Source organism: Bacillus rossius, chromosome 11 (genome assembly GCF_032445375.1).
Source record: "Bacillus rossius redtenbacheri isolate Brsri chromosome 11, Brsri_v3, whole genome shotgun sequence".
Classification (NCBI taxonomy): Eukaryota; Metazoa; Arthropoda; class Insecta; order Phasmatodea; family Bacillidae; genus Bacillus; species Bacillus rossius.
The window spans coordinates 50,978,505-51,005,816 of NC_086338.1; the positions used below are offsets into that span (position 1 = coordinate 50,978,505).

Genomic DNA, 27,312 nt, shown 5'->3' on the forward strand with positions numbered 1-27,312 from the left:
AGCAATTGTTATAAGTGCTCCACGTTCTCCTGATGTCAAGGCAGCAACCTGTTTTTTACCCTTAAGGCCAATTACTTTTTCTACTTTACATTGTACCACTGTAATTCCACTCTCATCAACATTGTAAATTCTGTCAGGTGAAAATTTACCTTTCTCATAAATATCTTCCAGAACATTATAGAATTTCTCTGTATTTTCTTTGCTGAACCCGAGAGCCCGGCTGTAGGATGTTCCAGTAGGCTTCCTTTCTGACAGTTTGGTTTTGTGACGTTTAAGAAAAAGTTTTACCCACTTTTTCCCAGCAATTCCGTCTTTGAAAGATGTTCAATGTCATTTCTCTCTGCCAATTGTACAGCAATTCTTCGCAAGTCATTACGAGTAGATCCAAAAAAAGAAGCTTCCATAGCAAGACAATAATGAACAAGCTCATGTTCAAGATCTTCACCCAAAACTGTAGGTCTGCCTCTTTTTGTAATTGCTGCTTCCTCAGTAGTACCGTACTTCATGTTGGACAACCTCATTAGTGTGGTTTTCGGAACATTAAACTGTTTATTGGCCTTCTTCCAACCCATCTTTTTTTTCCGAACTGCATCAATAGCTTTAGTCATTTTAGATGGACTCCACTTTCTTTGATCAATTTTCCCCATTATCCTTTTGGAATCTGCAACAGAATTCCAAAAGTATAAGAGTATAAACAAATAGAAGCCGATGTAAGACATGAATATGTAAGGGGTCCGGTTAAGGGAACAAGGGGTCCGGTTTAGGCAACTGAAGGGGGTCCGGTTTGCGCGACTGTAGCTAACAATTTGCTAACCCAATAAATTTTTAATCAAGCATCTAAATGAAACGGGTTTGAAACAAACATTTACAGTACACCTTACCATTAAAAACATATAAAGGTCCAAAGGCTTACCTGCCAATATCTTGGAGAAATGATTAATAATGTAGCACAATGCAAAAACATTTTACACTGCCACAACACACAATGGCGGGTGGACACGCTACGAGTGAAGCGAGCAAGGTGTGCGCTCCGCTACGGCGTGGCAGAAACCTGGACTACTGTTTGCACTCGGTACCGCTAGAGTTCAGGAGAATGCAGAGCCAGGAGACCGGGGGTCCGCTTTAAGGGGGGTAGTCCGGTTTTGGGCACTTTCCTCTACTAGTGTCTCATTATTAGAGAGACCTGAGATGTTCGCGTTATTTTCTGGTATTTTCCACACACGTTGACGCGGTCACGTCGATATCACGTGTTCACTGGCTACTGCCGCACGCCACATTTACTCCGGGTCGCACAACATTGGGAAGCCTAAGATGTACATCAAGTTCTGTCCCTGCCCGAACACGCCCGAATATTCACCTTCGGCCAACCTAAGGTTTATATATATATATGTTTATTTTAATGTAGCCATACTAACCTAACTAACCGTCCATAGTGTTTTAAAGTATTTTAACGTAGCTAACCTAACCGACCACTTTTAATATTTGAATTCATTTTTCCTGCGCAAAAATAAAACAAATCCCCGAGGTTGGCCGTAGGGGGATATTCGGGCGTGTTCGGGCAGGGACAGAACTTGATGTACATCTTAAGGTGGGTCTACACTATATAACAAAAACATGTTATATTTGTAACATGTTATATAACAAGTTACACAACTTGTTTCATAACATGTTACATAACAAGTTAAATAATACGTTATATAACAAGTAATACAACTTGTTTCATAACATGTTACATGTTTTGAAACATGTATACCAGTGTGGACAAACGGCCAACATGTTTTACAACAAGTTATTTAACTTCCTTTGATCTTTACCGACACTGCATGGGAAACATATAACTTGTTTTATAACACTTATTTTGTTATAAAACATGGTGTTATATAACATTTTTCTTCACGTTTTCATAACAAGTTATATAACTTTGTTTTATAACTTGTAATATATTTTTCATTCTTTTCATTTTGTAACATGTTGTATAACTTTGTAATATAACATTTTATAACTTGTTTTGTTATACAGTGTAGACCCACCTTTAGGCTTCTCCACAACATTCGGTCAAATGTGTTTCACTGGCTTCCAGTACTTCAGCTTGGTTCAAGTAACCCGGAACACTGGAGGTGCTGGGGGGAGGGGCAGGTATGGAATAGCTCTGCCCCGTAAAATGTTAATGAACGTACTATTAAAAAAAAAAACACTTTTTCAAAATAAACATCAAACTAAAATTTCAGCGAATGTTTTCCTGGTTCATCTGAACAAAATATGACATCCTTTCATAATAAATTGTACTCGAGTTGGTTTTAGAAATACTGATGATCGAATTCCGATGTAGTCACGCACACTCGGGCAAATGCCAACTGTTCATTGGCTGCTGACTTGTGAGTCGTCTCGACTGGGTGGCCTGTGATTCGACACTTCTATGAGTGAGGGTCTCTAATTGGCCCTCAGTCCTCCAGATTAACAGTGAACCAATGACAGAAGCAGCACTAAGGTATGGTTATTTGAATTTTAGCATAACACGAAATGAACCCGCGAATTTTTCAGGTCTCTAACAATTACTATTAAATAGTCCCTTTTTCTCATCAATGTAGCTACTGTTCACGAAAATATAGACAGTCAAGGCAACTAAAAATGGAAAGGGTGAGTGCGGGAGGCCTTGTTTGTCGCCCGGCGCTGGGCCCACATGGTCAGGACTGTGTCTGGGTTGGTGAGGCGGGATGATAAGCGCGACGCTCGCTGGTGCTTCTAGCGGGGTGCCTCTAAGCGCAAAGCTGTGAACTGGCGCGCAGTCTTCTCGTCGCGCACAAGACAAATGTGAACTTTGAGCGGTGACCACATCATTATATGGCACAGAAATGAAAGTAAAGGTGTGTTGCAAGTCCCTTGAATATGCTTTTCAAAAAAAAAAAACTGAACCGGTTGTTTTACGCCTAAAAATCACTCTGAAAACAAGCCTTTTTCAGTTTGAAAACTTAATCCGGAATCAAAACTACTTTTCGGCCCTAGGCGAATTCTTAAAATGCTTTTCGTAAACAGACCCCACTCGGATATCTTGAGTAGTTTTGAAATTGCGTTGTTTTTCCTGAAGCTCTGCGCACCGTATGTGTGCCCGGGTAGGCGGGAGCCTTAACTGAATATTTTATTTTATTTTTTTTTATTTTTCCTAACCTAACTAAAGCTAAGTGTGTTTGGGAGGGGTCCGGGTTATGGAGGGACCTAAGTGCGTCTCATGCCGAAGCCCATCACGCCTTAGTCATGCTGGGATTAGCCAATGCATCATGTGCTAGGAGGGGATTGGCCAGCCATGGCAGCGATTGTTGCCACGACTAACACCCCTCACTCTTATCTCTAGTCTAAGCTACTAGTTAAGTTGGGCCCAGGTAAAACCTGCATAGACACAGGGAAAACCCTGGGCACTTTCATGCGGGATGCAAGTTGTATACGGCTCAGGGTATTCACAAGGAAAAAATATTTCGTACCAATTTAGGCGAGAAAAAAGTACTAGATTTGAAAAAATTTATAAATTATAATTTGTTATGGTTTTAACAATTTAGGAAGTTATTATGACATTGCAAAGCTCTAACTTAAATATCACACAACACACACATACATTCCATAGTTTTTAAAAAATAATTACGCTTAATAATAAAACATATTGGAGTTACTGTACTATTATTATATTAAAGCAAAAAAAGTACTATATCTGAGCGTAAATGTACTAGACCACTAAAAAAAACTTATGAAAGTACTAGATCTAGTACGAAAGTACTAACTGTGGACACCCTGATACGGCTCGCTTCCTGAACTGGGGGGACAGTCGGACAGTTAGTTACCGGGGCACGCGCACCCAAGGAAAAAGGAGGGGGTGTTGTGGGAGGGGTAGCACGTGGTTGTTAAAAGAGGGGGGTGGTGAGGGGTCAGTCCAGGAAACTGCCGAACTGCAGATGACGCTCGCCTCTTATCGGGGCCCATTGTGCCTCGTACTCTACCCTCCTACCCCCCTTGCCCAGCCCGCGATAATGACGCCCTAATTAGCTCCATTTCCCTTCTCCCTCTTCGGGGAAACGAAACAAGGCACGTGAAAAATTCTGTAATCCCCCCCCCACAAAAAAAAAAACATGTCAAGTAGCTTGGCGAACATCTTACCAAACCCCCTATGCACGACATGACAGTTTCATGATTCCTGTGCGACAAATATATTCCGTTGTAGTCACACATGCCCAATAGCCAGAAGCAGACGTGTGCAATGCTAAACACGGAGGTAAAAAGTTTTAAAGGGAATTGGTGCGTGTGTGCAATCTTTGCCATGTTAATAATTTAAGTCAAAATACGTAAGAACGACGCCCAAAACTCCTCCTTTACAACATGGACGGCAAATCTTATTTTGGTTACAATGAAGTTCAGCGTTCATTCCTTGCTGTGTGTTTGTTATCATGTTATTTTAACAATGCCCACTTCGTGATGGCGTTTATTTATGACTCTTCACTAGCGAGAGTTCCTTTCAAACTATTGGACATACATGTTGCTATGATTTTCTTTTGCTATCAAATTTTTAACTAGTTAAAAGAAAACACTCCACAGAGTCAAATAATACCTACAAACAAAACTTAGAATTTTGGGGGAGACGGATAGCTTTGGGTGGCAGTTAAACGGAGAGTTCGATATTATGAAAAATAATAGCCCTCTAAAAAAATGCTGATTAAAACATTTCTGAAATCGTTTCAAAATAAGTTATAAACCACTATCTCTAAAAACACAAAATAATACATTGAAAAAAATTGAACCGACTTTTAAGATCAGGTGTAAAATGGTGTAGATGTTTTTTTTTTTTTTTTTTTGCTATCGGTCCAGTTTTTTTTGGTTTTAGTTCTATGAGTTACGATATTAAAAAAAGAGGCGAAAAGGGGGGTGGGGCACAGTTTCCCCACTGTGAGTCCACCCGTCATAGTGCAGTACGTAAACGCAATGCTCCTGTTTATTTCGTCGGCCAACGTCTTAAAAGATCCCGGCCTTTTCGCTTCTTGGGTGGGCGGCAAGGTTCGTTCGAACGACAAACCCGCTGACAGGTCGCTGTCAGCGGATATCCGCTCTCTGCCCGAAGCCGAGCACGCAACAGTTCGTCTCTCGCGCACACGTGTGCAGGGAGTGTATGTACCAGAGCATTTCGCGCGCTCACACGGTAGCAAAGCAGACGGATAGCAGTCAGTCATTTCGGTCAAATGTCGGTCTATTGCCCGTCGGTCAAAATAATTTTCGGCAAAATTACTTTCGGTCTAAGCCTTTCGGTCAAATTTTCGGCAGAATGACTTTCGGCCATAGTGCCCTTCGGTCGAATGAACATAAACAATTAATTATGCGTAATAAACGTGAGAAATTTAAGAAAAAAATAATTAATGTAACACATTAATGGAACATAAAGGTAGATGATATACACATCACGCACACATCTTTGTTAACGTCTGGCTATAAATTAACCCGACGCGACGTGGTTCTGGAATCTTTGGCGACACTGAACGAGGTATTCCGCGAATCAACAGTTTCCGTCGTAATTTTCTTTGTAACCGGTCCACGTCAAAGACCACAGGGTATCGAACCCTAATCGTCTTGTATGAGGGGAAAGAAAAAAAAGGGAGGGAGGGAGGGGAACGATTACACTACTCTGTGGCCCCTTCTTAAAGTCACTTAAGGTAAATGCTGGGGTGGTTTCATTTTTTGTTGTAAAGGAGTACCTACACGATTTTTTACCGTGCAGGTCACGTATCGGTTAACGTCATTTGCATATTTGCGCAGGGTCATCTATCCGGGAGCTTGGCATGGTCCGTGTCAAGTGACTTAGTCTCCGATTTCACAGTTCCTCAAAGTGGCACCACGCTGTAATTATTTTTTTTTAAAAAGGGACAGAAATTTTCATGTAATAAATACATAATTATATTTGTAAATTTGTACATTCAAAAGAAAATAACTGTCACTACAAAATAGTGTTCGCAGTAAAATTGGGTTCGGATTCTTACCCGGACATTATGCATTGTGTTGTCCCAGTACCTCCAATAGTTAAAGTTATTTGAGAACCTTTTCCTGAATAGCTTTCCAGTATTTACTACGCATATTAATATACTCATAAGCACAATAGAACAAAATACAGTCCCATAGTCCAATTATTGTATATTCAATTATCTTTTCCATGGTTTGAAAAAAAAATCTTGAATGAAACAGCAATTAAAATATAAAAATAATCCGCCAATTTTTGTACGAAATACTCAATATTATCTCGAAACGTTATTTCATACTTGCATAAAATAACCATAGCTATCTGTTGTACAAAGTTAAAATATATTTATTGTAATATTACAAACTATTACTTGGTTTCCAAAATAATATTTTGGTTACGTAGGCCATTGGTACTATAGGGTCTGTACAAATACATGATGAACCAATTTCAGAACTTTTCAAGATTTTGCCTTGAGCCGTGAAATTTGGCATGTAGATTCTCCATGGGTCGGTGGCGGGGAGGAGGGGGGGGGGGGGGGAAATTGGAATGATACATTTATAACCCGATTTTTTTTTTTTTTCGAATTTCATATTAGTTTGTTTTAATTTAATTTTTTTTTCCCAGCATATATAAAGAAAATAGACGACAAAGTAATAATAGAAAAAGCTAGATATTATTGGACTTACAAAATTTTTAAAATGTATTTATAAGACAGAGACAAACATGGCTACCACCGCAGCCAAGAACTCGGCTTCTATTGGTCGCACGAAGCAACGGCATTGTCGCAAGGGAGATCCGCCACCGTTCACGTGTACTCGCGGAACAGGCCTTGTGGCCCATGAGGAAGGAGTAGGGGAGGTACAGGGGCAGACGAAGAAGGGAAGCCTTCATTTCACAGACGAGAGAGACACACCCGAAGTTCCCCGAAGTTCATGCTCGCTTTTTTTTCCCCCCGTTCTATCTCATTGTATAAACCATTGTGGCATTAAATTTTGCGGTCGATTAGGATAGGTTAGCTACATTATAAATACTTTAAAACATTGTGGATGGTTGGTTATATTAGGAAAGTATAGCTACATTTAAAAATACTGTAAAATCATTTTTATGGTTACTTAGCAAATAACTTTTTAATATGTAGCTATCCAGGGCTAGGAAACAGTTTACATGATTTCACAGTATCTTTGATGTAGCTATCCTACTAACCAAATCAACCGTCCACAATGTTTTAAAGTATTTATAATGTACCTAACCTAACCTTTTACAATGAACCAAAAAAAAAAAGACGATGCGCGATCCGGCGTTTGGCTCTCTCGTCTGTGAAAAGAAGGCTTCCCGACGAAGAAGCCCTCCCGGTGAACCGGGCTGGGGGTCCCCCCCCCCCCCCCCTACCAACGCGCTAGAGGGCTCGCCACGGGCTGAGCGACGCGACCCCACGCACCGCAGACCGCGACACGACACGACACGACACGACAACCCCTGGGCGCTCCGACACACGAGGCTGCGCCGTCTTTGTCCCGCCGGGGTTATGGCAGCGGCCAGCCACGCGCAGAAAATCATCTTCGGTACTTTCACGAACGATTCCCATGGACACCAGTTGCCAAGAAATAGTTTGTAATGCCACAATAAATATATTTTAAACTATGGCCACGGTAATTGTCTGAAGTAGCTTGGCTTCTAGGGTTGTAGCCGCGTCCTCGGCGAATAATTCACCGATGACGTTTCGGTCGACATTGCAGTCGCCATCATCAGGGAGCAGTTACCTACAAGAAAAAAGAAGCCTCTGCCAAGATGTGGCCGGCTGACGGACACACGAGGTGAACGCCCGGAACGCACGCATTGTGCAGGGCAACCCGTCGCGCCGGCAGATTATCTCCGGGGGTTGTGCACACAGACGCAAGAAGGAACATGAAGGGACCTGGTTGGAAATGGACGGGGGTTGGGGGGGGGTGTCGCCTTGGCTCGGACACAAGCTAGGCGCAGCCCCTTTGGACGGGTCACAAACCGGCTTGCCCCCCCCCCCCCCCCACACCCCCCGACAACTCTCTGGAGGGGTTGTTCGCGGGGTCAACCCTGGTTCCCACGACTCCGGCTCGCCCGTAGGAGACGCCATCCTGGGAGGCTGTTGTCGGGACGCCATCGCTCCAAGGTCAACACTTATCGTTCCGTTAACGTCGCTGCCTCGACCTGGTTGATATAACTGCCCTTCTCTTCCTACTGGGGGGTCTACAGGGGGAATCACATCGACAGTATCTGCAGATTACGCTCCAGTTACTGCCTAGCATGCATGCCAAGCGCCTCGCTATCACCTCGTTTATAAGTCCTTCTTGCCTACGCTGTGCTTACCTCGCGGTCGCGGGCTCTGACGTATCGACGAGGCAGAATGCGGCGACCTCCCCAAAGAAAGCTCCCTTTTTTGGGCGTGGCTGCCGTATTTTAAACATTGGGTGGCTACGTGAGTTTAATTCCAGTCCCGTTTCTACAACTTGATGAGTCTTTAAAAAAAGAAGCCTCGTGTAATGTGTAAAAAAAAATGAATAAATGATTTAAGTGAACGCGATTGTGCGCGACAAGAACACAACACAAGAGATGCCTCACCCCCTTCAAGATAGGTTGTTGTCAAACTGTCACTCAAATCACTCATTCTTTTCACACGTGTTCCGCAGAGCCTCTTTTACAGAATACTCATTCTGTACATCTGCAACACACGAAGCGCGGGCTCAAAACCCGAGTGCTAAATTAAACTGAAATAAATGAGTACATCTCATAAAAAAAAACTTTTTTTTTGCCGCCACTGAAACCTAAATTTTGAACATCATTCACAGAGAAAAATACCGTCGCCTGGTAAAAACATTCGGATCACGAAGCTCGTTACCTCAGCGAAGACAATAATTACAGTTTGCGGCACAACCTGCTGTGGCGTTGTTTGAACAAGCAACACAAAGTTATAGTTATTTGAATATTTTAGCATATCACGAAATCAATCCGCGAAATTGTCCTGGTCTCTTAGAAACTAGGAGCGTAGCCAGGGGGGGGGGGGGGTTAGGGGTTCAACTCCCCCCCCCCCCCCTTAGTACCAAATCTTTAATTAATTTCTTATTCATCACTCAAACAAATTTCATATTAAAATTAATAAAAAAATTTACCATTACAATATTTAAATTTAAGTACCGAAAACTGCTAAAATAGCACTATTATACACCTTAAAATCCAAATTTTCCCGGGGGAGGACCCCCGGACCCCCCGCTTTAATACGAGGGGGCCATGCTTCTTAACACACACCCCATACACAAATCCTGGCTACGCCACTGTTAGAAACGACAGTGAAAATGAAACGACCAACTGTATGTTCGCCAGCTACGTCGCGTGGCGAGGGAGGCCGAATATGCTAGGTGTTGCAGGGGGAGGAGAGAGAGAGAGAGAGAGAGAGAGAGAGAGCGAGAGAGGTTCCACTAGAGGCTGCAGCGACGGGAGTTGACTCGCGACAAACAGCAGTTAACAGCAGCGGGGACAAGTGCTGCAAACACGGCGCACGCGGAAGTGAGATGCGTGCTCAAATATACGCACAGCCGCGTCAGAACGAGTGTTCTCTCGTCTGCGAAGCTCGGAGGAGTTACCACTCGCAACACACACACACACACACACACAAACGGGATGAAACAGAACAACTACCTGGCGGAAAGTAGGTCACCTCTAGGGACACAGCGTGCCAACTAAAACCGACACCTTGATATATCGATACTTATTATTAGATACTTAAGGGGCCCGCCTCGTCAGGGGTGTATGTGTGTTTGTGAAGCGGGATGAGAAGGGCGACGCTCGCTGGTATTTCTAGCGCGGTATAGCCTCTAGCGCAAGGCTCTGAACTGCCGCGCAGTTGTCTCGTCGTCACAGGATAACTGTGAAATTTGAGCGGTGACCGTAACAATATATGGCCGAGAAATGAAGATAAAGGTGTAATGCAGGTCCCTTAAGTGCTTTCAAGAATCCGTACTAGTTGATTTACGACTAAAATTACTTTTAAAACATGCGTTTTAGCCATTTTAACTCTTCTAAAAATACAGTTTAAAAACCTAATCCGAAATCAAAAGTACTTTCCGGCTCTCAACGAACTTTTAAATGCTTTTCGTAAACATCCCCCACTCGGATATCTTGAGTAGTTTTGCAATCGCGTTGTTTTTTCTGAAGCTCTGCGCACCGTGTGTGTGCCCGGGTAGGCGGAGCCCTTAAGCGTTACTCAAAACAAGCGATATATCAATTTCTGAATCAAACTAAGGAGCAAGACAAAGCGAACAAATCGGCATCGAGCGAACGAAGCATCGTAAATGTATTCGCTCTCTCACGCAATCAACTATACAAAAACAAAAAAAAAAAAAAAAAAAGGACAATGAAACGATGAAAATTTTCCTTACAACCAGATTTTTTATAGGTTCGAACAAATTTTTATTAAAACACTAGCTGATGTACCCGTGCTATTTACCACGGCAGTGTACGCCCAGGACACTCGCATAGCTCACTGCCGCACATCGAATGGAAAAAATGATGCAATAAAGAATTATATACTATACATAATCGAATACGACTCACGCGCCACATATTCTACGCTGATAGTACTGCATCAGAAAATTTCACGAAAGTGCCAACAACAACTGTACAATGTTTCAACTCAATCAAATAAACGATGCGCCAAATCGTAGAAAAACAATTCAAACATTAATGTTTATACATAAAATATAATTACAAAAGAAGAAACACTTTCAAAATTATTAAAACTGTTCCTCGAATTCCGAATTAAAACTGTTCCTCGAACACTGAATTCAAGAATTTTTGACTACTGCCCGCTATCACAGATAGGGTTTTTAGTTTGAAAGTGCATTGCTGCTATAGGCCTAATCCTTTCCTTTCTCTACGACACGTGGCATGACGAGATGGCTCGGCAATGAAGAAGGGTGGCGTCGGGGCTTAGCTACCATTCTTACCCCGGTGACGTACGTTTCAGGAATAACGGTACAGCTGGGCTACTACCCATCTCAAAAGCTACGGGTTTCTACCAAACAAGAGTGACATTACGTTTCGCTCTCGGGAAATTTTGTTACTGCACATTCACGAATTTATTTTATTTATTTATTATACTTATGTTGGGGCAACAAGGACCAAGTCTTCTCTTACATATATACATCACACCATATATATATACACACACACATATCACACTATATATATATATAAATATATATATATGCCAATTCTAATTTCCAGCAGAAAAACACGACGAACGAAATAGACGCACCAAAAGTCAGGACTGCTGCTGTAATAACTTTTCGAAAAAGGTTTAGAAACACACAGATAGTGCCTGCCATGACCCAAAATGCAGGGGATCGCCAGGAATGAGTCTATTATGGTTGTGGTAAACGGCGGTTCGCACAGGATGCAAGGGAAATAATTAGAATCGTGATAAAGAAATACGATAAAGAAGCTGAGAAATTGACAACTTAAGGTGCGGCTACACGGGACTCTGAACTACTTCACGTAAACACGTTCATATTTTGTGTGCGGCTACACACAGTCTCAGGCCATATCTCATTCAACCAAAACAGGTTGGCAAAAGTAGTTCAGAACATATCTTCTACACAAGCCTCTGATTGGCTGTTAAGTGTTGAGAGTACAAAGCCAGTCCTTTGCAAAAATCGCAATATGGAGAATGTTCGTGGCACAAGTTCGTGTAATATTTTACCAACTGCAACAAAAAAAAGATCAACAGATAAATATTTTATTGTTTTAAAATTGATGTTGACGACAATTCTGTCACAAGAGCTATACTTTCTCAAATAAATAGGATCCAATACACATTCATTCGATGACAGTAGACAATCTGTTTTGGAGGTGAACACACTTTATTCCAACTGCCGTATAACTCCCGTTTGTAAACATACTTACTTAAACCTGCAAACCTGAAGTAGTTGGGCATTCTGTGTAGCCGCGCCCTTAAACACACGTGATCTCTGTAATCTCTGATCCAAACCAGAGTTCGTCAAAACTGTTCTCGATATTTGAAGGAAAAAAAAAAAGAGTTGGGAACTTTTAGTTAGCATTCAAGTTTGTTTTCTATCATCTCACCTACTTAACCATCTTGTTGTGCTGTATTGCTGTCGTTTTCAATACCCAATGTGAATGTAGAGAATATTTCTATGTGATAAGGTGTCATAAAAAAGCGTATTCCTTAACTTCTCCACCAATAAAGATGATAAATAAACTAATGAATAATCCAGTACCTTCGAATACTACCGTTTGACAGGATAATATTGGAGTTTTAAGCTGAGTCAGTATTATATATCACTCGCAAAATGTAAAATAATAAATTTAACGCTTGAAGCAAAGCAACCTCCCTCTCAATGTGACTTGACCGATGTTTTCAGCTCTGATGATAGGTGCTGAGAAAGGGTGGTGACCTTGCGGAAGGGTTTTCTCTCTGGGCAACTCCACCCACATTTTCAGGCCCTTACGTCGCCAGTGCTGCGAACACTGCCCTTTCTGAACAACATCGACAGCTGAGTGGAGCTTGTTTAGGCCTGGTTTATAAACTAAACGGGAGAAAACGCAAGACGCAAAATGTTCAGCAATCAGAGTACCTACCAGTTTGTAAAACTACGCAAGGCGAACAAATAACGCAACGCAAGTATTGTTCAACTTAATTAAAATATACATAAAATTTTCCATAGGACATAGTGTTGACGTCAAACCCGTTCCTCAGCCACGCTTTTTGCAACTACCCCCCCCCCCCCCCCCCCCAAAGTGAGGAGCTTCTTCATTCCAGGGGAGTGAGGGGCTCGGAGACCCCCCCCCCCCCCCCCGGTTCTAGGCCCAAGACTGTAACGAGCGAATAGACGTTTTCACGGTCAAAACTGTTGAGAACAATACGGCGTCGTTCAATTCCTGTTTCTCCCCCTTTAAAACAGTTCCTCCGGGGCGTCCGCCGAGACAGAAGAACGCGGGAATTTCTCCCGTCCGCGGGCCGTTGTTATTTTCGTTTGTTTCCTTTGGGGAGCTCCCTTTGGCCCGACACGCAATGAGCGCGGAGCGTGCGTCCCAGGGTGTGCGTGAAGGCTGGGGAAGTGGGGGGGGGGGGGGGGGGTAGGGACGGTGGTAATCCGTGCGGCCACGGGGCCTATGCTAATGAACGACGGGGCTTTGTCCGGCTTCTCTCGCGCGCTGGACCGCGGTGCTGCTAACGAGGCAGGCTGTAACAAGTCAGTCAACCACCCCCCCTCCACGCAACCCTATCAACCGCTAACAGGGCCGGCTGGACACCCGAGACCTGTTCTGCGCAAGAGAGGGTCGTTTGGGGGGGGGGGGGGGGGGTGTTTGTCCCCGAGAACCAGTCAGCCTCCAAAGCACATTCACTCTAGACGGAGTTCGTTATGAAAAAAAAATTGGTTGTCTGTAAAGTCGATTTACGGACGATAGTTTAACGTGACGACGTCATAACAAAACATTGATGAAATTATTACATATCTACTTTTATGAATAAAATTGAATCATTTTTTATTGAATTATCACTATTTTGTATGGATACAAAGGAGTGAAATGAAATCTACAATTTAATTCATAAATTTACTTTTATTTGCACTCATTCATTCAAATATGTTTATTACTTTAACGAAAAGATTATTTTAACTATAACTTTTATACATGTTTGCTATTTAACTTCTTCCAATCTGTGTTATTCTGTTGAGGATAGGACGATGATAGGAAAAGTAGGAAACGAATGGGAGTGTTTCAAGTTTAATGTGCCTCGAAAAAGTCAAATCGATGGTTGTTCCAATCGAGTGGAAGAGAGAGAGATGCGGCGCAAGCGTACAATGAGCGTAACGGGACACTGCGTAACGGGACACTTTTTCGTGCGTGCAGCCGGCGTTCATCGATTTATTAGACGTTGTCACGTCAAAAAAAATATTTTTTCTATGTGAATCAAGGTCTTATCTGCAGGGACATGGATATTTCGCGGATTCATTTCGGCAGCAAAGTAGATCTGAAACCCACTCCACGTTGATGATGGGACTAACAAGTCTCTTGACCCCGGGCCAGTTCTAAACAAAATGAAGTTATCGCGCTATCGACCAATGAGCACTCTTAAAATCGTGGCTCTAATTACCTAAACAAAAATAATATATATTTATTTTATTACCGAATTTATGGCGAAGTTCGGGTATTTAGCCTTCTCTTACACTTAACTATCATCCATCAAGTACACAAAATCACATTCCACAATCTTATGAACATACTAAAATCAATCTAAATTAATAACTTAAAAACTAATGTCCAGTCATTATAAACGTCTAGAAACCATAGACAATAAACATAAAAAAAATGTAATACGATAATAGAACAGAAAGTTAGATGTACCCATTACTAGAGACTGGAAATATTTCCAGATTAATTTCGCAATATGCAAGAATCTAAACATATGAAACCTTTAGATTGCTTCTGTGATTAGCTCAACAGTACTTTAAGCAAATGAAAAACCTTAAAAGCACGAATTTTTCCAGTCTCTACCAATTACACACGTATCTAAATTAACGCCTGCCTAAAAATTAACCCGGTGATCTTATGTGGGGCGCTGGAGGTATGGGACAAAATGTCAAAAATTGTAACTTTTCTCAGGACAACGGGTTTTCGATTTGTTTCAACTCTATTTATTTTCAGTTTATTTCGCTATTCGTAGAAAATTAATTTAAGGAACTTTAAAAGCATTGTTTTTAAACTTCTTTATAAGACAAAATTACTATTTCGCCAAGACCCGTAAAATACGTAATATGAAATAGTGTTTTTTTTTTTTAATAGTGTAGAAGACCTTTGTGCATATAAATTGACTTCGAACATAAAGGTATGACGTATGAGTTCTCTATACATAGAGCGAAAAAATGTAGATTATGGACACGGTGCCAATGATATTTCATAAAAATGGACATGGCGTTATTTACATCCGAGATACAGATGTGGGTTTTGTTGATTCTGTTGGCAGATTTTACGAGAGGCAATCTCTCGACAGCTTCCAGTATCTTAGCTCTCGGATTAATTTCGTGAATGGAATGGAAGTCAAGGGACGGAGATGTATAAAAACCACGGTGCTACCATCTGTGGCAGATGGCGCTAAGTTCACAAAGCCAAAGATAAATTTTATAGTATTAACGGTTTAATAATTTCTTACAAGATGGACAGTATTTAAAAAAAAATCCTTGCCGGGGTTTCGTGTTTTTTCAAGTCTTTTTTCGCTTTTTTAGAAACCATTTAGTTATAAAATTTAAAAATTTCGGTCTGCTAATCAATTGATTCGATAGGTAGTCAACGTAGCTGCTCCGGCAGCGAATTCTAGCGGGCGTTTGCGTAAAACCACGTGAGATTCGCGTCCAGAAATTCAGCTGAAAACACAATGCCGCGTACGTTTATCACGCTCGGCATTATTTAAAAAAAAAATAAAAAATTGTACGTTATATTTCGTGCCCTAGTTTCGTATTTCAAGTGTATGTATCTGCAACACGAGAACACGTGGATTCGCTCGCTACCGAGGTTACATGTCACTCATCGGCCGGCGAGCACTGAGAGACTCTTGGAATCCCCGTGTTGCAGCTGTGCGCTACGGCGGCGCGTGGCGGCTGCTGGGAGGCGCGTGTCTTCAAGACTGTGACACGCGCAAGAGTGTGGGAGGGGAGGGAGAGAAGAGGAAGGAAGGAGACCCGGTGTAGATGAAGAGGAGGGGAGGGAACCAGGTGCTACAGCCGCGCCGCTCCTTTGTCCGCCCGCACAAAGCGCAATCTCCGTCTCTCGAAGACGCAAGATCCCCCTCCCCCACTCTTCACTTCCACCCCCCCCCCCCTCCCTAACCGACGGCCCGCTCAAGACGTCACGATTCCCGACGGGCGCGTGCCCAACACACTTCCCCCTCCCCCTCCCCCTTCATCTTTCATCTTCTCGCTCCCCCATTCAAGACTTCCTCCTCCTCCTCCTCCTCCTCCTGCATTGTGCTCCCTAGCGGTTCCTCGGTCGCGATCGCGTCACGCAACGGAGAAGAAGAAAGAAAGGACTGGCCGGCGGTGTCTCACACCCGCCCGCTGCGCTGCTCCGAGTCCCAGCTACTATACCCCCGGGCTGTGAGCCCCGACATTGACGGCCACGGCGTGGACTTTTTCCCGACTCCGCGCAAGTCACTGAAAAACCCCCCCGCAAGCACAAGGCAACAAGTTAGACAAATGCAGAAAGAAAAAAAAATTGGTTGTCCGTAAAATCGGTTATTACGGACGATAGTTTAACGTGACAACGTCATGACAAAACATTGATGAAATTGATTGCATACTTTTATGAATAAAATTGAATCATTTTTATTGAATTATCACTATTTTGTACGGATACAAAGAAGGAGTGAAATGAAATCTACAATTTAATGTGCTTACCCAACACCAAGATGCAGTCAAAATTAATATATTTGCGCCACGGACTCGTACGCAATGCTATGAGGTTCAGGTTAGCAAAGAGCAACATAAAATGAGCGTAACGGGACACAGCGAAACGGGACAATGTGCGTAACGGGACACTTTTTCGTGCGTGCAGCCGGCGTTCATCGATTTATTAGACGTTGTCACGTCAAAATAGTTAAATAAATAACAAAGAAATGACGACCGTGAGAAAAATGAATCTGAGAATAATATCAACGCGACGAATATATAAGCAACGAATAAAGACTACAGAAAAAGGTTAACACGAGACTTTTAACGTTTCAGGGCCTGGAATGTTCCCCAATTCTTCAGACAACACGCTGGCCACTGGACGGAAGAAATACGAATGGTGGAAAATAATACCCAAGGTCAAAAGAACTCGAGCTGTATGTACAATTGGCGGCATTGTGTGAGTTCTCGCTAGCGCTTCACGCACCTGTGGTCAGGATCCCGACGTGACTCAAGTTTACGACCATCTAGTCGGGACCCAAGTGGTTGAAAGCCTACTTCAAACTTAGAAGAGAAATGACATTAAACCTACAATATATATATATATATATATATATATATATATATAAAATGAGCGAGTCTTTCAGTGCTCGGCAGAGATAATAAAACATCTAACCCAATGGCGACTTCAGGATGACTTTTCGGGAGGGGCTATCGCACAAAGAAAGGTGGTAGTTGCAAAAAATGAAAGTGGTCAGATATTGGCCTTGGAATATTATTTACAAATTACAGGTTTCAAATACAGAACCTTAGTAGCTCGTGGTCAGATATTGGCCTTGGAATATTATTTACAAATTACAGGTTTCAAATACAGAACCTTAGTAGCTCCATGCAACTTTTGATGAGATAAAAGTTTAACATATGAAATTTAATATTTAAGTAAACATAAATATACACTTATCAATAAAATTGGTCTCGGGAGGGGCTATCGCCCCCCGCCGCCTCCCTTCTAGAGTTGCGCTTGAATTCTAACCTAGACAACGAGCAAACTCATGTGTTCTCAGGTTGCAAATACACTTATAATACGAAACTCGGACACGAAATTTAACGTAGAATTCCCAAAAATTATGCAATGCGTCGCAAATTTGGCAAATTGTGACCTCAACTAAATATTGAGACGTGAATCACACGTAGTTTCCGCACCCGCCGCTAGAATTCGCTGCCGGAGAAGCTACGTCGACTATCGAATAATTCTATTTGCAGAGCGAAGTTTTAAGCTGTATATCTAATGAAGCGGTTCCGATAAAAGCCAAAAAGACTTGAAAAAAAAATACTAAACCTAGGCTTTGGACATGACTTTCGAAAAGGAATTTTATTAAAATACTGCCTATCTTTCTAGGATTCACTAAACACTTAATACAATAAAGTTTACATTTGACTCTATGAACTTTTGGTTCGCGCAATCCGCCACAGATGGCAGCACCGTGATTGTTAACACATTTCCGTTCCTTGACTTCCGTCGCATTCACAAAATGACTCCCACCAAATGCCGTATACCGAGACCTAAGATGTTACACATCAAAAAGGAAGGGATTCGTAGATTGGGATGCTGGTATTAACATAGTATTTTCTGAGTGGACAAAAATAGGAGCTTCTTTCAGAAAATTTTTTTTACTCGGCCCTTAAAAATGATCAAAAGTTTCGCGATTTCAAAAAGGCTAAATAAAGTTAAATAAACTTTTCTGAAATAATTTTTAAACCATACCACGGAGTAGCCATCAGCAGTGCCTTTAAACAGAAAAAAATAATGTTTCAGTTATTAATTTCATTTGGTTTATCTTATCCATACTGCAAAACAATTTTAAAAATTCAACTTTGCCAAATAATTATGCAAAAAAATATGCACTAAATATATTACATTTAGTTGAAGTTCGGCCACTCAAAAAGTCTGCAAGTTCAACCGTGTTAAACGTAAGAAATATAATGATGACTAGAGTCCCGGAAATTTCGCGGATTCCTCTGGCCTCAGGATAGAATTCAAAGTTATAGTTGTGCTCGACCCATGTTTACCTTCCCATTGGTTGATTTCTTAGCGAGAACATTTTTATCTTTGTTATTTGGCACTACCTGATTCGCTTACTTCTCTCCTAGCTGGGCATCTTTGGCTCACGGTCGTAGAGGGGCGTGTCCAAACAACTGCGCGCCAATCATGAACACAGTGTGACAGTGTGTAGGTTTGCATTCTAGCTTGCAACTAAATGAATGCGCGAAAATTCCGTGGCTCTAATGATGAACTGTAACGGGACATACACCCTTAACTTCGCGTCCCACAAAGAAGCTAAAATCCATGAAACAGATTGAGTAAAAAGACAAGACCCGCCCTCCTTCGCACGTGCGCCAACCTGACAACAGGAATTATTACCCGAAAGCACCGCTAATCACCTCACGTCGTCGGGGATTGCCTTCCAACGCTGCAGCCAGCCTCGAGGCGACAATGGGTCGTCGAGGGGGAAGGGGGAAGTGAAGGGGGGAAGTGATCTCGCACCTGGTCCCCCTCCCCTACCACGATCAATATCCCCCCCTCCACCCCTCCCCGACGGAGCCGTGCCAACACACCCCGTCATTCGGGCGAGTGTTCCGCAACGCGGTGGGGTGCGCTGAATAGTGCCACACGGCCGCGCAGCCAGGAGGAGGGCGGGGGGGGGGGGGGGGGAGTTCAGGGAGAATACCAATGGAGTCGGGCGCATGCCGCGACGTGGTTGAAGTCACTTCCTAGCTCACCGTCACCGTATTATTGCAACACCCGTGATATCACCGGCAACGGGTGCTTGACCACGTCTGATTTATGTTTATACGTACAAAACATTTTAATATTTATTTATTTAATTATTCACACACGAACAAAACTTAGCACTAGGCCGTTTCACAATTTTTTTTTTTAATGGCTGTGTCTTCATCCTTAACCTACAAAAAAAATAACTAAATTTAAAACTGAAAAATTTTTAATTGATGCTACGTAACACCTTTACAGAAAAAAATATTATATATGTTAAAAGAGCCAGTTCTGGGTAGGATCACACAATTAATCTACGTCAATTAAAAATATCTTGAAAAAACTTGTACAAAAAAATTAATCGAATAAGATTGGTCAACGATGCCTCTGTTGATGCAGCAGGGTTACACGTGTTTTTTTTAAAGCAGTGTACGCGGATTCATTGATTAAAAACAATAGACTGGAAGTACATATACAACTGCTTCACGCTGATGATTGGACTGCAGTGCTCTTGATGACCCTGAGCCAGTTATAAACGAGGAGGAGAACTGGTTACTTAAATCACGTGCGACCCGCCAAAGGACGTAGCCTTGTTATCGACCAATGGGTAGAGACCCGGAAAATTCGCTGGGTTCATTTCGTGTTATGCTAAAATTCAAATAACCATACCTTAGTGCTGCTTCTGTCATTGGTTCACTGTTAATCTGGAGGACTGAGGGCCAATTAGAGACCCTCACTCAAAGAAGTGTCGAATCACAGGCCACCCAGTCGAGACTACTCACAAGTAAGCAGCCAATGAACAGTTGGCATTTTCCCGAGTGTATAGAGGATATTGGAGTCTATCCTGGAGGTCATTGAACCCGCGAATTTTCCGGGTCTCTACCAATGGGCATTCTAAAAAAAATGCTTGATTATACAGGCAAGTTGAGTCTAGCCTGGTCTATAAATACCCGTGGCTCCAACCATAAGTAAAGACCTGTAAAATTCGCGATTTCAAATCCCTAAAGGATAGACTCTGTGATCCTCTATGCACTCGTGCAAATTACATCTGCTGATTGGTAGGTACACCTGTATTTCGCGAATACATTTCGTGTCTAGGTACATCGCAAAACACCGTAGTTTTTTTCTTGTAGTTATTGGCTGTGGTCGGCGAGAGGTGTTTTCCCACACTTGACGGAGCCAATGGGAATGTGTGGATACCGTACTGCTGCACGCACACGATTCGCCATTACTCTGAGAAAAAGCTACAGTGTTTTGTGACATACCTTGAAACGAAATGTATTCGCGAAATACAGGTGTCCCTACTGATTGGTTACCGACTCGTAACACCTGTTGACTGGAATGATCGTGATTCGCTAATTATTCTGTTACAGATTTTCCATTGGCCCAGAGTCCGTCAGATAAACTGTGGCCCAATCACTGAAGCAAAATAATGTCAAAAGTATTTGGACTCTATGCTATCGCGAAATGAATCCGCGAATTTTACAGGTCTGTAACCGTAAGTCGCGATAAACCTGCAGGCGAAATTTGTCGGTGTAATTCGGACTCACTCCTGCGGTGTGACGGGGAGGGGTGAGAGGAGAGGGGTGGGGGTCAGCACGGGTGTGCAGGAAGCCCGACCTGGAGGGCTCGTAATTGCAGCGGCGAGGGTGTCGGGGCCTCCCCTCCCCTCCCTGCCCCGGTGGTGTCAGCACGTGGCCGCACGCATCTGTCCTCCGCTCCACTGACTCTGTTCGCCGCCAATGACAGGCCCCACTTCCCGCGGGCCTAGCTGCGTACTTTTTTTCCCCCGAGCTCCGGCCCCGCGACGCCAGGTCCGGTTTTCTCTCGAGGAGAGGCGCTTTGAAACAATTCGCGGTTTCGATGGCCTTCAGGATAGACTGCGCATTCCCCTGTTCAATTGGGCAAATAACGACAAGTTCATTGGCTGCCGACTTGTAAGTCGTCTCAACTTGTTTTTATCTGTGATTAGATCCTTCTTCGGTTGATAGTTTATAACTGGTTGAGATTCGTCCAGATGAACAGTAAGCCAATAGCAAAATAATTGAATTCTAGGCTATTGCCGAATGAAAATGCTAATTTTTCCGTTCTCTATAGAGACCGGAAAAAATTCGCGGATTCATTTCACGACAGCCCTGAAATTCAAATAGTTATACCTCAGTGCTGCCTCTTGCTATTGGCTCACAACTCACCTGGACGACTCATGGGCCGGTGAGAAACAACTCAACCGAAGCTGTGTCGACTCACAGGCCGCTACGTTGGGACACCTCCACAAGACAGCAGCCAAATGAGAGGGTTGACATTTGACCGAGTGTACGTAGAACTATAAAGTTCATCCTAGAGGTCACTGTAACCGCGAATTCTTCCAGTCCCTATGTATGACATCTGGAAGAGGTTGGGTAGGCCTCCACCGGACCGCGGGTTCGCTGGGTGATTGAGGAGTCCCAGTGTGAGGCGGGAGACTGGGGTAGGCGCCAGAAGTGATGACTCCAGAGGGCTTTGGGAGCATCTAACTTGCTGGTGAGTTGAGTGGAGTAGGGGGCCGGAGGTGGTGCATAAACTGAGATGGGTAGCCTCAGTCCCTTTGCATAGCCAAAAGCTCTAACGCTCTTCCCGGTTGCGTATGCGGCGTATCCGCATCCACGCCCGTGGGGGCCCCAGGGCGGTAGGGCCTTACGGCTAAGAGCGCTGGGTTATCAAAGAAAAGGGGGGGAAACCCCTTGATGACTTGACTTGACTTGAGTCCCTATGTATGAATGTTAGCCCGGTCTCCGCCGACGGGCGAGGACTCGATGGAGGGACCCGGAAGTCCCGGCGAGAGACCGCCAGCTGCGGAGGAGGGCTCGCGAGGACCAGAGGGACGTCGCTGCCGGCGCGCAGTTGGCCCGCGGGTCTCCGGAGGGATCACAGCCAATATTGTGCCCCCTCGCGGCAGCTGTCGCCGTGTTTGCCCGCGTTCCCCCGCGTCCACGGGCTTGTTTACCGGCGGGATGGCTCCGTGCACGAGACGTGTCGCGCGACTGCAGCTGGCACGCCGTGATCATCATCACGGTGATGATGATGATGATGTTTGATGGACAGAGATCGGAAAAAAAACGCGGATTCATTTTCGCCACAGGCTGGAATCCAAACTCGTTCACCTTCAAGCTGCTTCGGTGGTCGGGCCACTGTTTACTTGAAAGGACTCTGAGCTGGCCATGAAAATTCGCGAAAAGATCCCGAGAGTAGCTGGAAGTTAAAACACTGTAGAATCGTCTGTGTTTCGTGATTGGGTGAGTTACTTTGAGGTGCATGTCTATTGTTACAACAACCAATCACACTAATTCAGTGTGGAAGCAAACTCGTCCTTAGTGGCTCGTGCAAACAAGGCAACGACTTCTCTCGCAGACGGCCGCCAATCACAAGGAAGAAACCACTGGTGTGGGTATACCTTGTTGCAGTTTAGTAGGCGTTCAGATTTTTGCGCGAAAAATTCCTGCCCCTACTTTGAGCCAATGAGGAAACCCTCATCCCAGTTAACAGGTGTCACGAGCCAGTAGCCAGTGAGCAAGTGACATTTGCACGAGTACGTGCAGGATCGTGGAGTCTATCCTAGAGGTCGTTGAAACAGCGAATTCTTCCAGTCCCTAATGATGATTGGAAAAAATTCGCACTTTCAGTGACCTCTAGGATAGACTCCACGATCCTCTATGTACTCGGGCAAATTACACCTGCTCATTGGCTACTGACTAGTTACACTTGTTACCTGGGATGTTTGTGATTCGATACTTCTTTTGTTGAGGGTTTTAAATTGGTTCAGAGTCCTTCTGGTAAACTGTGGTCCAATTACTGAAGAAGAATTAAGGTAAACGAGTTCGGGGTCTAGCTGTCTAGCCTATTGCTGTCCGCGAATGTTTCCGGTCTCTAATGATTGACAATGATGCTTATGACGATGACGGGGTGATCGAACCACCAGCCAGAGTCAAGGGTAATAGATGGTTCTGCGATTCTGGATCACCACTGCCTTCTGCAGCACGGAGGTGAAGGTCCAACAGACCGACACACAGTCCTGAAAACCCAGAACCTTTGGTAGACACATTGAACCAGTTTCCACTCTTCATCAACTCCCAGTTCCAATGAAGTGAGTCCCTAGTTGATGTATCGTGACTCTATATTTTACATTTAATAATTCCACCTGAAGCTCACGTCAGTTTTGGAAAGCAATTTGTAAACCAACCCATTTTTTACGCTTTCCATCCGTACATTTCGACAGTTTTCTGCTGGCGACTCGAGATCTAATGGTGAGGTACTAACAGGATTCGCCAGAAATATTCAGCGACTACCAAAAAATATATATTTTATTTTAAGTGGCTGCTATTAAACTACTTTTAAATTGTTGGATTTTTATACCAAAACCAATTGGACGAAAGCCAAGCAATGCAGCAGTTAACGGTGTAACACTTAAGGCATACAAGAAAGCATATTTGTACGCACGCAAAGAAGCGATAAGGGCGACGCCGGCACGTCCATAGAGTGCCCGGTCGCCTCTAGGAGCGAGGCAGTAGGCTCTACATTGGCGCTACACTGAGCGGATTGGCCAGTCTGCAGCTGTCGTAGACCAATGTAACGATACAGGGCAGTGATAACCAACTGGTGGCCCGTTTAAATACACTGTCAACAAAGAAATATTATTACTAGAGACCTGCAAAATTCGCGGGTTCAATGACCTCCAGGATAGACTCTACTACACTCTACACGCTCGGGCAAATGCCACCTGTTCATTGGCTGCTGACTTGTGAGTCGTCTCGACTGAGTGTCTGTGATTCGACACTTCTTTGAGCGAGGGTCTCTAATTGGCCCTCATTAATCCAGATTAACAGTGAACCAGTGGTACAAGCAGCGCTAAGGTATAATTATTTGAATTGTAGCATATCACGAAATGAATACGCGAATTTTGCAGGTCTCTAATTATTACGTATACTACTCTGTGTTAGCCGTCTTTGTTTGCTTTGTTTGCACTCTCGCCACTCACCGTCGCCCCAAAACCCGTCGCGGGGGAGGGAGTCGTGGCTTAAGTACCTAGGGGTGTCCTTCTCGAAGGGTCGAGAGGGGCTGATGACGAGCCGCGTCCCGAACAGTCCAGAAGGGTGACGTCACGCGACGGACCGCGGAATTCCCAGGCCGCTCAGCGACAGCTAACGACGCCGAGACAGGACGGTGCGCGGGAAGAGGAGGGGGGAGGGGGTAGCGACGACCCCTGTAATCCGGCCAGGCACGCGTGGCATGCCTTACGTCAGTGGAGGCCACGTGATACGCGCGTGACGCAGGGCCGCCAGCCAGCTCCGAAACTGGCATCGCGGTCTGGTCTCTCGCGTTCGTAACTTTATATATATATATATATAAATTTATATATATATATATATATATATATATATATATAGTCGTGTAGTGTAATCAGGCACCAATCGAGTCGCTCGCGTTCCAAAATTATTTTTTTTTATTGGGTGAGTATCGGGTTTTGACTTTGGCCGCCAGATCGCATTACTGCTCTGCCGGTATTTTTGTTCGATCAGAGTTTTTTTTTATTTACTGTCGGTTTTCGTTTCAGTGCGGTGTTTTTCACGTTTCCACGCCTGATAGTCCCGCTAAAATCATAGTGGCATTAGATAATCCGGCATGTAAATATGATTAAAGCTGTGTTTTTTTCCCTTATTAATTACGTAATGGTTACACATATAGAAGTTTGTAATCTTTTTTTTTAATATATATATTCCTAGGTAATGCATACAACGTAACTTCTATACCGCAATTTCGTAAAAATTTGAAATAAAAAAAAACATAGTGGCGTGAAGCCGAATTAAGATTTAAAAAAAAGGGGGGGGGAGGGCGGAGGGGGATGGCAAGTGTAGGTAGTTGAAGCATTCCTTTATGTCTGTGACATGGCTCTTACGTGCTACTATTGTTTCTCTTGCATCCTCACGCACGTTTTTTTTTAAACGTAGCGCTCGCCTGAAGCGCGACGGGCGATTGTCTCGGCCTTGCAGGCGGCCCGGAGGGAACAAAAGAAGGCGGAGAGCAGGGCACAGGGGGTGCGGGGGACGCCGAACCGTGAGAGGGGAGGGGGTTGTCGACGCAAGCCGCCGCGCGCGGGCATTGTAGACGCGAGGGCTGGAGCGCGAGTGCGGACAGCCGCCGTCAGAATGCGCGCCACGACGTGTCTCATCCTTGGACATACTCTCTCTCTCTGTCTTTCCAATACACTTTTGTAAAATTTAAATTTAAGTCCTGTGCTAGAACAGGAAACAGAAACGGGGTATGTTTTGGATGATTATTCCCTACCAATAACTCATGCTTAATCATGCTAGCATAATCAATTTGAAAAAATTAGCAACTATGTTTCAGATCCTTAATAACAATCTTTACTACTTTACCACCACTAAGCGCCGCCCTTGTTTCAGCGTGCTCTGTTGCCAGATGTATGTCATAGATACTGCCACTAAGCGTCGCCCTCGATTCAGCGTGCTCTGTTGCCAGATGTACGTCATAGATACTGCCACTAAGCGCCGCCCTTGATTCAGCGTGCTCTGTTGCCAGATGTACGTCATAGAACACAAACGTTTTACTCGCAACTTTATAATGTAAATAAAGTAAAAATATGTATCTGAAATATTGTATTTTTTAAAGAAAAAATAATTTGAATGAGAATTTCGGAAATACATTTTTCTTCTATTTAATTACGTGTATCATGTGATAATATTCAATTTTTACTTCTAAAATGCGCCATATTTGTTTTAAAGGTTTTCGTCAACAATTCTTTTCTATCTTATTTAATAATAATAAAAAAATGGATCTCTTTGAACATAGAACACAATTGAATGGAATGCCTGGTTATTAATTGTGATCAACTGCTACAAACAGTCACTTTGTGATCGGCTATCAGGTGTTTTAATAGCTCACCTTGCATTATTACTCAAAATAACTCGCATGATTTTTTTTAACCCCCTCGTCCGCCATTGTGTATGTAATCTTTGCCATGTTAAACACTATCCCCCTTTCCCATCTGGATAATTGAATTTAACGCCAATTCCTCTCTGAAGTTTTATTAATATCTAACCACTGAGCCAGCAAAATTTAATAAGGAGGACATGTAATATACGCATCTAAACAAAACACTGCTGTTCTAAAAAAAAATCTCATAAAAACAAAAGTAGTGTGTGTTTTGGACAAAGTTTTAGTGTCAAGGGATACATAATATGCCTATAACTGGTGGTTTTTTTTTTTTTTTTTTTTGCCACGTAAGAAAATGCAATTCCAACAATGTTGGCCTATTTTCTGCTCAAATAGCACGTCCGGGAAAAAAAAGGGGGTAGCTTTGAGGGGCTTAAGAGTCTACCTCACCTTTTTATTTCCGATCGCAACTTACTTTAGGGGTGGTACGGCACCAGTTTCTGGACATGGGGTGCGTACCTCACACCCCCCCCCCCCCCCTTCCGCATCCGGCGCTGGTCCGCAGCCATGATTGGCGCGGGTCGCGAGAGGGTGTATCAGCGCATGCGCGGGCGAGATAGCATCTGGGGCCCGGGCGACATGCCGACACGAGACCCTGAGGGGGGTTGCATGATAGCAGGCCGGAGTAGGAGGGGGGGGGGGATTGGCTGCAGGAGGGGAAGTAACACGGGTGGAGGGGAGGGCACATTGTGAAGGGGCGACAGCTGCCCGGGGCAGATGCAAGCGACAACGAGGGCTGCACGTCGCACAAGCGCGCGCGCACACACACACGCACACACGCACACGTACGAGCGTGTCTATACTCCACACGCGCATGCGCGCGCAAGTGCAGTGCAAGTCGCGCACACATCTTAAGAACCGTCCGAATATACCATGCCGGGTCTTACGAGTTCTGACAGTTACAAATTTTCAAGAGAAAACATTTTTAAATAATACAACATAACACCCATCTATAAAGTGATCAAGATGCAATCAAGCAGAGTCCCGCTAATCCGTAGTACGCTCGTTCGTGAATCCTATTAATCCATATGGGATTTGAAACCCGGTAAAGTCCGTGAAAATACCGGCCATGTCTGCTAACAAGGAGTCTATCCGAGATCTATAAACCGACCCGAGAGTCGGTTCACATC

The 27,312-nt window shown here is 43.8% G+C and overlaps 1 protein-coding gene across 1 annotated transcript in view; it reads right to left on the minus strand.

The window, feature by feature from the left end:
* Nucleotides 1-15,753: 15,753 nt before the first annotated feature.
* The window catches only part of LOC134536469 (G1/S-specific cyclin-D2-like), a 77,708-nt gene continuing 66,149 nt past the window's right edge, over nucleotides 15,754-27,312 (minus strand). Inside the window, exon 8 of the mRNA XM_063376188.1 lies at nucleotides 15,754-15,770. Within this exon, the coding sequence (XP_063232258.1) occupies nucleotides 15,754-15,770 (17 nt within the window). The remainder of the gene's footprint in view (nucleotides 15,771-27,312) is intronic.